Source organism: Sitophilus oryzae, unplaced genomic scaffold (assembly GCF_002938485.1).
Source record: "Sitophilus oryzae breed Bouriz unplaced genomic scaffold, Soryzae_2.0 scaffold_1521_pilon_pilon, whole genome shotgun sequence".
Lineage (NCBI taxonomy): Eukaryota > Metazoa > Arthropoda > Insecta > Coleoptera > Curculionidae > Sitophilus > Sitophilus oryzae.
In genome coordinates this window covers 282852-295479 of record NW_022146194.1, presented here as the reverse complement: position 1 = coordinate 295479, position 12628 = coordinate 282852, and the positions used below count along the sequence as shown (strand labels likewise).

General features: G+C 32.2%; 1 protein-coding gene across 2 annotated transcripts; it reads right to left on the bottom strand.

Annotated features, from left to right (window-relative positions):
- Nucleotides 1–968: 968 nt before the first annotated feature.
- Nucleotides 969–12394, bottom strand: LOC115878754. 2 transcript variants are annotated; one of them, XM_030895343.1, is made up of 3 exons: nt 12249–12394; nt 1849–1985; nt 969–1782 (listed from the first exon to the last, which is right to left on the bottom strand). In XM_030895343.1, exons 2-3 carry the CDS (start codon nt 1971–1973, stop codon nt 1020–1022), a joined length of 888 nt encoding a protein of 295 aa, XP_030751203.1. In that variant the 5' UTR covers nt 1974–1985; nt 12249–12394; the 3' UTR covers nt 969–1019. The 2 variants fall into 2 exon arrangements, with proteins under 2 accessions (XP_030751203.1, XP_030751204.1); XM_030895344.1 differs by lacking the exon at nt 12249–12394 and having other exon boundaries at nt 969–1684; nt 1849–1924.
- Between the last annotated feature and the right edge of the window lie 234 nt (nt 12395–12628).

Here is a 12628-nt window from a genome sequence, read left to right as displayed (position 1 = left end):
GAGCTATGTCGGAAAGAAATTTTCATCCAGGGGATTGGGAAAATAGGAAAGGCTGGTAACTGGGTACCCGAAGGCGTAGGATGCTATGAATCCGGATTTATATAAGTGTAAGTTGTCTTGAACCTAGTAAGACTTGAATGAAGTAAATATCGAAAATATTACAAGCTTCAGAAGTAGTTGAGATTTGGTTGGCGTCACTGAACGGTTTAAAGATTAAAACAGCTAAGCGAGTGAGTGACTAAATGCCAGTCATCAATACGAATCAATTGAATAATACATGTTTGAGTTTATAATTATTCTCTCTAATTATTTCCTTATATATTTTCTAGGGTATACATACATACTACCATTATTCGATGACGAGTATTTGACACGCATCAGAAGATCACGCGATCACGCAGTTCACGCAAGGCGTTTTCTTTCACGATCTTTTCTGTGACTGAACAGCCCGATTCGTGATGTTATCTGTCTACCGCACTCCGGACATTCAAAAATCTCATTGCTTTGTTGCCTCTTTTCTTTTTGGTTGTCGCTGTTAACTGAGTTTACAATTCTTCTCCATTGAGTTCTATTGTGAGCTGCTTCTTCCCACTCATTCTGCATGTTAATCCCCTTTAAGTTTTCGTGGAAAATGTCTTTGTACTTTTTGAGTTGTCCACCCAGCCTCCATTTACCGTCTACAAGCTCACCGTAAAGCACAGCTTTTGGTATGCAGTTTTCTTGCATTCTGCATACGTGACCAGCCCGTCCTAAGCGGGATTTTGTAACCATGACTTCAATGCTCTTGCAGTTAGCTTTTTCAAAGACTGATACGTTTGAGATATGATTGAACCATTTGATTCTCTAGGGTATAAGTTATATTAAAACAAACAATTTTTCCGATAATATATATTAATATTACTTAAATTGAAATAAATTGTATGATTTTTATTATTATATTATACGAAACTATGAAAAAGTTTGTTTGAATGAAGTATTTCAATAAACATGTGATTTTTAGGAATATTGTGAAAGCAATTTTATACGACTTTTTGAGTTAACGCCACTTGCTTGCATCGTACGCTAAAATTGTCATGTTCCATTTTTTCAAAATGCTTATTTTCCTTATGTTTATTGTTCCTAAAATCTTCATGTTCCATTTTTTCGGAATGCTTATTTTCTCTCTGTTTGTGGTTTCTACAAGTTTGGTTTACTTTAAATAAATTTAGGTTACTTTCAGTTTCAGAACTGCCTCCGAAAGACACATTGGAAGTAACGTCAACCCTAATCACCTGCTCAGTTTTAGGACTTGGTGGCCTGGATAACGAGAATCGTATATATTTTTTCTGTTTGTCTGGTGTTTTTTTAGTATTTTTCTCGTCTTTCCTCTTATTTTTTTTCTTAAGTTTTATTTGAGTATTTGCGTCCACACCTTTTACTGTTTCTTGAGATTTTAGGATTAATTCTTCGATATCAGCTGCAACAAAGTAGCTATCGAAATCAAGTTTCAAATCTTCATTCTCATATATAATTTCGTCGTGCGCTCTGGTGTTAAGACATTCACTGTCGTATACAGTCTCGTAGGCAAAACTGTAATCTTCATCGTAATTACACATTACATTATTTCGGGGAGTACAATTTTTGCTTCTATGACTTGTAAGCCTTGGAGTTTTTGTAGACCATCTGCTTGTAGTGTTTTCCATATCTAAGGAAATGGTATCAGGAAATGTTAATGTTGTTATTGTTAGTCTAGGCTGAGCTTGTAATCTTGTATGCTTATTTCTACCAAGTTTATATGAATAACTACAAACAATATATAATTCTATACTAGATAATAATTTTTTATTGTTATAGTAAATTATAACCTACCCATGATATCCGTTAGTAACCCAGTTTGTTGTAGCCAGTTGATCGATTTTTGCTGAATTTTTAAATGGAGCAGATTTCATTAGATAATCGTTTTTAGTCGTAAGTCTGATAGATGAGCACTTCATGTTATTGAGTTTCTAAAATAAATAAATAAATATTAGTAGGTATAAAAAACAGCCGTTATATTATTCCTTATTATTATTATTTCTATTTAACAATGAAGGTAGTTTGTTTCTGTCTACAAAAAGATAGAATAAAAGTGAATAAGTAATTATCATCAATCACGTAATAATCATAAAAAATCGATTAAAAATTCTAGAGTTTTAATCATCTGCTGATGATTTGGTTAGCAAAATGCGTATGAAGAGTTTACGTAAAGTCCTTTAAAGTATTATGATGAACAATAGTGTTTTATTTTGTGGTAACACCAAAGGTTCTAACCTTAATATTATATTTATCTAAAGTAATATGCCAATAAAAAAATCATTCCGATCGCCAATTATATTAAAGGTATTTTTAGAAATTTGAATTAGTACGAATGCGTTCCCAATACGAAATCCTCAAAAGTCTTTCCTATAACCAATACATCGTCCAGGTAAACAAAGCACGTTTTCCAAGTTAATCCTCTTAGCACCACTTACAATAAGCACCAATAGCACCACTTACAAGTGGCTGGAGCATTGCATAATTCAAACGGCATGACCGTGAATTGATATAGTCCGCTTCCTGTAGACGCTGTCTTTTCTTTATCGTCCTCATCCAGACCCACTTGCCAGTGTCAACTGTTTAAGTTGAGAGCGGAGAACTAGCTTAAACCTGCCAGTGTTGTTAACGTGTCATCTATACGTGGCAGTGGGTAGCTATCTTTCTTAGTGACGTAATTGAGCTTCCTATAGTCCACGCAGAATCGTGTACTACCAACATTCTTCGTCGCCAAAACAACAGGAGATGACTATGGACTTGATGATTATTCGATCATTCCATCTTCTAATCTACCATTGTCTCCATTTATTGTTGTTTGGAAAGGGACACCCTTCTAGGACGTTGTCTAATCGTCTGGGCATGACCAGTATTAATCCGGTGCTTCACGAAATCCGTTCTTCCACTGTTGTTCTTCTCGAAAATACTGCCATGCCTAAGCAGGAACTGCTTAGCCTTCTGTTTATCCTCAGATGTTAAGTGATCCCATAGCTGCTGTAGATGTTTTAGCGTTTCTTTGGATGCATTTGTGTGACAGCTGACGACATTTGGTGACACTTCTTACATGTTTATAGATGGCTATCTTGTCACCTTTTTGAATCTTGACACAATTTGGGAAGATATTTGCAAGGATTTTCTGATATATTTTTTTGCAATTCTGGTATATTTTTGTCGATGTTAACCAATGAGTTTCCTACTAAGTACCTATATTGTTTCTTGTCGCTATTTTGTACCAGTCCAACACAGCAATCAGCGATTTTCTCCACTTTACCGAATACGATCTTCTCGGTATTACCAGGTACAGTTTTCCCTGATCTTACATCCATTCTTCCTGGTCCCTCGTCTGGAGATAACATTAACTCTTCATTTCCGATATTTAAGATATTTCTCTGGTGATCGAACAAAAATCCTTGTTGACGAATCACATCCATGCCCAAGATGAAGTCATCTTCAATATCTGCCACTAAAACGCTATGCTGAAATTTCAAATTCCCTAGCCTCTCCCCGTACAGCACACTCTTCTTCTAAGAGGCGTCATGTGTCAGCTTGAACCCTTGCGCTGAGTTAGTCCGCACCAACGATACCATAGCGCCAGCGTCCACAGTCATTCTAATTCCCTTTCCATTGATCTTCCCGTCGATAACCAGACTATCAGCGATTTTTCCCAAACTCCTAATGGAAAAATCCTGATGGGGGCTTTGTTTTCTCCAGTCAATACTCGCCCCTTAGTATTGACTGATTTTAGTTTTCCTGGTGCCTACGTTCTGTGGATGGTGAACAGGATCGCATTTCGACGCGGCTGTCCCGATTGATCCAGCAGCAAACAAGAATATGGCGGTGAAGAAAATAAAATCGTTAAGGACATATTTTCGCAAAAAATTAAAGAAGTATAAGAATTCTTTAAAATCAATAATTTCCCACGATCCGTGTTTGCTTTAGAAAAGTAAAGAATGAAGAGAAAACTTTAAATACAACGGAGTGTGTGTTTGATTACTTGCGTTCAGTTTTGTATTACATCTTAAGTTTACAGTTGAGGGTTGGTGTTAAGTTTACAGTTGAGGGTTGACCTTTGGTGTTAAACAGTAAAATAAAACACTAATTCACCACAATACAATAAAACTCTTTACTTTTGCACTGGACGCGCGTTAAAATCATCTGCACTGTACCATGTTAGCATCATCTGCACATGATTAAAACTACTTAAAGCTTACTGTGCAAGACGAGCGATAAGCATGCGTGTCTGAATATCTAATTTATATTTTCAACAACGGATTTTAATATTATTTATTTATATAATTATTTATTAATATTAATTTAATATTAATTTATATTACCCGAATTTTATTTATTATTACAGATGAAATTTAACATTTCAAAGATACCACCCTCAGTAATTTATTTTATTCTTATTTATTGTTTTAAAATATATTGTAACGTAAATGTTGCATGATAAGCTACTATAAGTAGAATAATGGATAAACGTTTTACAGCAATGGAGTCAACAATAAATCTGTAAAATTAAAGCGAATTATATTATATTAGCGGTTTTATTTTTAAACATGAAAACTATCTAGGACAAAGAACAATATACCGTTTTTGCTATAACTTCTAATAGAAGAAAATATATAATTAGGCTACGCCAATGCGGTAGCCAATTGGTATCACAAGCTAAACTGTATTATATCTTTTATATTGAGTGAAAATGAATGAATCCAGGTGAAAAAACATTATTTGTAACGTGTGGAAGGTGACAAACAATGATTTGGCAGGTGGGTGAAGGACAAATAACTATACGCCGCGCCGCAGCCATTTCAACTGAAATCCTGAACAAAAATAATACAACAGGGATGTATTTTTGTAATATTATGTTTTTTACTAAAATTATTTTTATGAAATATAAAAATAATAAAAATAAATGACTAAATTCACAGACTAAATTTAAAATTACTTATCTTAATTTTCTATTTTACATAAAATATACTGTTTTTATGTTAACATGGTGTGTATTTTTGGACTTACAAAAAATGGTGTAGGTAATTTATATAGATATACCGGGTGCGTCTCAAAAGCGGCTCACCCCCTATAACTTTTTTATTTTTTCAGATAAAAAAAACGAGATTTGGTATATTAGTATATGTCATAAATTAGGAATAATTAACGTATTCAATTGTTTTCGGTTACTTCCTGTTTCACCGGAAATTACTTCAACTTTTGATTTTTAAATGGCATACCCTCGGTATTTTTTTACTTTATTTGATAGAAAATGATGAGAGGATTTGAGTCAAAAGTTGACATATGATATGTTATTCTATTCAGAGTGTCATTTTCTATCGAATAAAGTAACAAAATACCGAGGGTGTCATTTAAATATCAAAATTTGTAGTCACATTTCTGGCGAAACAATTAAATATGCCAATCAATCCTAATATATTTCATATAATAACATACCAAATCTCGATTTTTTATTTGAAAAAATAAAAAAGTTATATGGGTGAGCCATTTTTGAGACACACCCGGTATACAATATGGCGATTAGCAAAAACAACAAAGATTTATTGAATATTTAAAAAACACCAATATTAATATTTGAAAGACATTATTTACATTGTGTTATATATTATATTATTATTATTTAAAAGATTTATGTGGCCGGCCGTAGCTCCAGAGTTAGTGTGTCGATCTGCGGAGCAGAAGGTACTGGGTTCAATCCCCAGCCAGTACGGTCACTTTATTTATTTAAATAAAAATATTTATTTATCTAAATAGAGCGACCAACGAGTCGCCACCTCAAGGAAGGCAATGGTAAACCACCTTGAGTAGTACATCTGTCCGTTCTGTAGCTACGGGGTATCCGTGAGAGGGGAAACGATATTCTCTGGATGTTTCTCGTAAAAAATTAAACAACGCGTCCCATCAATAAAAATTCGACAAATTTGCAAGTAGCCAATAAAATGAGTGGGCGGAGCGATTTGCGGTGACGCACTCGTCAAAACGACGTATAAAATATATTGCTGTTTATTTAAATGTTTTTTGCCCGCATTCCTTTTATAGACACAGATCCAGCAGATGTACAGTATATTTGCCTTGTACAACCTCTCAAATAGTGCCGTTCGGATTCGGCGATAAACTGTAGGTCCCGTGTACTTGTGAAACACTGATGACACACATCACAAGTACATGCGAGAGGTAGCCGACGCTCTATATAGAGTATGGCACTGTAAGAAGAAGAAAGGATTTATATTGTTAGTTATACAGGGTGTTTGTAAAAATAAGATTTATTTTTCATATCAACATAGATCTGATTCTGCTTTGTTTTGTAGCTACAGGGTGTTAAAGTCTTAATAATCTTTCGATTTATTATAATTTTCTTTCAAGTACTTTTAGTGATTTGAATGAAATTTTAAGGGTAAGAGTTACTATAAGTGCTACATATTTTATTGCTAAAAAAGTTTTGATAAATTTATCAGGGACGTTAAAAAAAAACATGTGCGCCGCTGACTTTTTTTTTTGATATCAAAATTGTGTAGGCCATTTAATGCTAAATGCCAATTAAAAGTTATTTCTTGATATTTTGTCGAATTCGGCCTCCTCGATTAGATAAACGCAATATTATTAATCACAATTAATAAAATTAAAATAAAAATAAAATTAGTAAATTACATATTTTACTTAATTTATTATTAAACACTATTGCTATTAGTTATTATTACTATTAGTCAAACCTACAGCAAATTCAAATAAAAAAATAATGGCATTTAAGATAATTACAAAAACCTAATTTTAAAAAGTTTTAAACTCTAAAACTATGCATTGCCATGCCCATATTTGTAGGTACTTTTTTCATATTTTTTGATGAGGAATAAATAACTACTGATTTAAAGCCTTCGCAAGTTAATGATATTAATTTTGTTTAAGGTTGTTGTTAGACTTGGATCAAGGCAAATTAATAAAATTGTGTTCATATCATCCAGGAGGCCAAAATCGACAAAATATCAAGAGACAACTTTTAATCAGCATTAAACTGCTTACACTATTTGGCTAACAAGAGAAAAAAAAGTCAGTGGCGTACATGTTTTTTTAGAAAAATATTCCAATGATAATTGCTATATTCATATTCGATAGTGCATATTCCAATGATATGCACGGTCCCTGATGAATATGTCGACACTTTTTTAGCATTAAAATATGTAGCACTTATAGTAACTTTTACCCAATATCCCCTTTTTTATCAAAATTTCATTCGAATCACTAAAAGTACTTGAAAGAAAATTATAATAAATCAAGAAAAAATTTTAAGACTTTACCTTACTTTTAATTTTTATGAATGCTGTTACTACAACTTATAACTGACTATGACACTAAAAAGAATACAAATAGAAGCAGACAAATAGTTACTAGCAGATATGTATTACAGCTGCACAATATTTTATATTTATACTATTATTTATAAAGTCTGCGGAACTATTTGTAATATTATTTTAAAGTTATGAAACGGAAAAGAGGGTATTTTAATAGGTTTGTTATTTGCACGCAAGTAAAAATATTATTTATGTTACCAATATATCACAGAAAATGTGGAAGAGTGATAAAAATAGGCAGATAAGAAAAATTATGTATATCAAGTTGATTGGAAAAGTTTGTAAATATATTGTTTGGACATGCCGGTTTATAAATAGGAAAATATAAATGCCACAGAAATTGCCTGTTAGAAGATCAGCAAAGCGTATACAGGGTGGTCCGAACTGTATTCCGGAAACTTCGGCAGCATATTCTGCAGATAAAAATAAGTAAAAAAGTTCTGTTATCGACGCCTATGATCCTTATAATAGGCAGTCCTTTTCACGCCGTGCCTGCACCCCGTGTCCGCTGATGTTGGCGAGTAGCGGAGTAGTAGGCTTTGGAAACAGTTGAACGTCAGAGATTGTTGATTTCGGCCCAGGGAAGACATTGTTTGTCAAGCTAGTTAGAATTATATTTTAAATATCAATTTCTGTTAAATATATTAATCTCCCGATTACAGTTCGTATAAATGTATGTCCTAAATTGCTTAGTTTCTGGTGTCTGGGAGTTTTTCGACATGAGAAATTTGATTTTGCTGTCAATATGGCTCCTATTAGTAGAGGGCGCCACCTACATGTGTTTTAACTGTTTTGAAGCGTAATAACTTTTTGTCCATACCTGTATAAAACTACCGAGAGTAAAAATATGCATCTCTGTAGCTTTCTACGTAAAAAATATCTCTTTGTAAAAATCGCTACGATCAACCGTTCTTAAGATATTTAGAATGGAAATAATCAATACATGTCATTATTGACGTAAAAATAAACACCTTGAGTAGATAGTTATTTCACTGAAATAATAAATTTGGGAAATATCAATTTTTTTAAATTAATCATAAATTTTTCTCCAAAAAATGATGATAAAACAGCTTCTGTTGAACTTTTGGCACAAAAACATTTCAAATTTATAATTTCAGTCTAATAACTATTTAGTCAACATGTTTAATTTATGTCAGTGATGACAGGTATTGATAATTTCGATTTCAAATATGTCGAGAACCATTATTCGTAGAGATTTTTACCAAGAGACCTTTTTCACGTAAAAAATGTCGTAAATGTATATTTTTTTACTCAGTAGTTTTATACATATACGGACGAAAAGTTATTACTCTTCAAATCAGTAAACAAATAAGTAGGTGGCGGTGTATATTGACATCAAAATCAAATTTCTCATGTCAAAAAACTTTCAGACACCAATTTTCATCCAAATATTGACGTTACTTCAGAAATTATTTGGAAAAAATCGAAATGAAAATGAAACTTCTGCACCCTGTATCTCCGAAAGTAAGCATTTTATGACATACATTTATACGAACTTTTTTACTTATTTTTATCTGCAGAATATGCTGCCGAAGTTTCCGGAATACAGTTCGGACCACCCTGTATATAATATATAAAACGTATGATCATCATGATGACTATCTATGACACTGTATCTGTGACACTCCTAGATCATATATACGTGATACTGTACGTATACAGGGTGTTTCAGAAAACATGTGCCACCTCTCCTGGGGAGAGTCCTCAAGTAAAAATAAGATTAATTTTTCATATCAACATAGGTCCAATTCTGCTTTGTTTCGTAGCTACAGGGGGTTCAAGTGTTCATTTGTTTTCGATTTATTATAATTTTCTTCCAAGTGATTTTAGTGATTAGAATGAAATTTTGAGGGTAAAAGTTATTGTGAGTGCTATACAGGGTCCGGCAATAGTGCGTCTGGCATCGGTAGCTCCTAGAATAAAAAAATTATTTTTTATTTTAGGAATTCTATAGGAATTTTGTTTAAGTGCAAATCTAAGGTATGTACTAGGATGTATTTTAGGAAAATATTATAACTTCAACAGGGTGGCTCAAAAAAGTGTGAGTGGATCAGACTATTTTTTTTTAAATGGAACACTCTGCATATTATGGCATTTTTGGCTTTCTTTCAGATCACTTTACATAATCCTAATATATGGGTAAATATGTTTCGAAAGATTCAGAGAAATAAATAAAAAAAAATGTTTTTTTTCAACCTTTCTTAAAAAAATATTAAAAATACAAGAACAGTCCTGATATCAAAATTATATTAGGTATTTACTTTAGATGGTCTATACTTATTTTACTATAAATATCGTAATCTTAAATCATACAGGATGTTCAAAATTGTGCGCCAAACTTTCTAAAATTAAAAATAGTTTTTCTTCGTTTTTTTTAACACCCTGTATATTATTTTTTTAATTGATAGATAATTAAAATATGAACATTCTTTGTATTTAAAATATTTCAAATTTTTAACGGTTTCGCAGATATTCGCGGTCTTATTTTTATGTATAAATGACATTTTCTACAGTAAATTTTTATCAAAATCTAATCTTTTTATTAAAATCTCTTTAAAGTACATGCCTGACATAGTTTTGATTTCAGAGCAGCTAGTATTTCTAATATTTTTTTAAGTAAAGCTGAAAAATATATATTTTTTAATTTATTTATTAATACCCTTGAAACTATCAAAACATATTTAACAATATCTTAGGATTATGTAAAGTGATAAAAATAGAAGTCAAAAATGCAATAATATACAGGGTGTTCCATTTAAAAAATGATCCCGATTCACCCACTCTTCGTAGAGCTACCCTGTAAAAGTTAAAATATTTTCCTGAAATACATTCTAATACATACTTTAGGTTATTACTTAAACAAAACTTCTAACTTTTTTATTATAGGAGCTACAAATTCCCGACGCACTATTGCCGGACCCTGTATACTTTAATGCTAAAAAGTGTCAACATATTCAAAAATTAAGACTTTAACCGAAACGAGGCAGAATAGGACCTATGTTGATATTATTATAAAAAATAAATCTTATTTTTACGTAAGGAATTTCCCCATAAGAGATCACACATGTTTTTTGAAACACCCTGTATATCTGAAGGTATGGGTAAAACTTGATTTTCATGCATCCGTTGTCCGACGATACGATGATACGATATTAATTTTATTGGTTGAATTTAAAGGCTTCGATTGGTTAACCGTTTCTAACCAATCGAAGTGTTTAAATTCAACCAATAAAATTAATATCGTATCATCGTATCGTCGGATAACGGATGCATGAAAATCAAGCTTAAGTAAAGCAATTTCAACAAACTATACGTATTCGGCATTATATACATTTGCTTGCAGTCCCTTGCAGTTGCTATATAAAAATTCCATCTAAAGCCAATAAAAATAATGCAGAAGCAAAAATACGAATTATAAAATACGCCTAAAAATAATTCTAAAGTGAAAGCGTGACTGCCCCCGACTGTGCGCCCCCCCCCCCTCCCCCACAAACAGAAAAACACGCTAAAATTTTTATCTTGAATCCTACAATACCTTTCCAATCGAACGAGCATCACTGTGTTTCGAATGAAACTTAGAGGGTAAATTTACTATAAATGCGACATATATTAAAGCTAAAAAAGTGTCGACATTCATGTCGATATTCACCAGAAACGGACATATGGGTTATCACTGGAATATTTTCCTAAAAAAAACATGTACGCCACTGACTTTTTTTTTCTTGTTAGCGAAATAGTGTAAGAAATTTAATGCCGATTAAAAGTTGTCTCTTGATTTTTTGTCGATTTCGGCCTTGATGAGTTAAACACAATTTTATTAATTTGCCTTCATCCAAATCTAATCGCAACCTTTAAAAAATATTTATATCATTAACGTGCAAAAGTTTTAAATAAGTACTCATTTATTTCTTATCAAAAAATATGAAAAAAAGTTTCTATAAACATGGGTATAGAAATGCATAGTTCTAGAGTTACAGGATGTTAAAGGTTTTTAAAATTAGGTTTTTTGTAATTATCTTAAATACTATTATTGTTTTATTTGAAATTGCTGTAGGTTAGACTAATAGTAATAATAACTAATAGTAATAATATTTAATAGTAAATTAGGTAAAATATATAATTTATTAATTTTCTCTGTATTAATTAATTGTGATTAATAAAATTGCGTTTATCTCATCAAGGAGGCCGAATTCGACAAAATATCAAACGATAACTTTTAATTGGCATTAAATGACATACACAATTTTGATATCAAAAGAAAAAAGTTAGTGGCGCACATGTTTTTTTTTGAAAAATATTCCAGTGATAACCTATATGCACGTCCCTGATGAATTTATCGACACTTTTTCAGCATTAAAATATGTAGCACTTATAGTAACTTTTACCCTCAAAATTTTATTCGAATCATTAAATGTGCTTGGAAGAAAATTATAATAAATCGGAAGATTATTAAGACTTTAACACCCTGTAGCTACGAAACAAAGCAGAATCGGACCTATTTTAATATGAAAAAAAATCTTATTTTTACGTGAGGAATTTCCCCATAAGAGATGATACATGTTTTTTGAAACACCCTCTATATCTGAAGGTATGGGTAAGTAAAGCAATTTCAATAAATTATACATATTCGGCGTTATATACATTTGCTTGCAGCCCCCCCTTGCTGTTACTATATAATAATTCTATCTAAAGCGAATAAAAATAATTTAAAAGCAAAAATACGAATTATAAAATACGCCTAAAAATAATTCTAAAGCGAAAGCGTGACTGGCCCCGTCTGTGCGCTCCCCCACAAACAGAAAAACACGCTAAAATTTTTACCTTGAATCCTACAAGACCTTTCCATTCGAACGAGCATCACTGCGAAATACAATTTTAATTCGGGACCTAATGGAAATTGACCTCTCAAATTTAGGGTCGTAACTTCACCATTCCGTCACCGTACCCTTTTCAAGTCGCCGACAGGAGTTAAGTGAAGTTTTAAAAACTCCCGCTCCGAAACTTACCTGCTGGCGAATCGACTGTGCGGGCTGTTTGCAGTAGAAGACGGTAGCAGCGCAGTCGATCGCCTATATAGCCAACCAGCTGTTAGAATGATTTGTCGTGTGATTTATTATGGCTCGATTAATTGGTTATGGACATTTAACCCTTTCGTATTTGTATACGCGATGACCTAGTAAATTAGGTTTTAATATGTGTAA

Excerpts from the sequence above, each read along its gene's own strand:
- LOC115878754 (XM_030895343.1), bottom strand. The coding sequence starts at position 1,973 with ATGAAGTGCTCATCTATCAGACTTACGACTAAAAACGATTATCTAATG. Across the intron at positions 1,783-1,848 it reads GTTACTAACGGATATCATGG|TTATTCATATAAACTTGGTA; the intron begins GTAGGTTATAAT and ends TATTGTTTGTAG.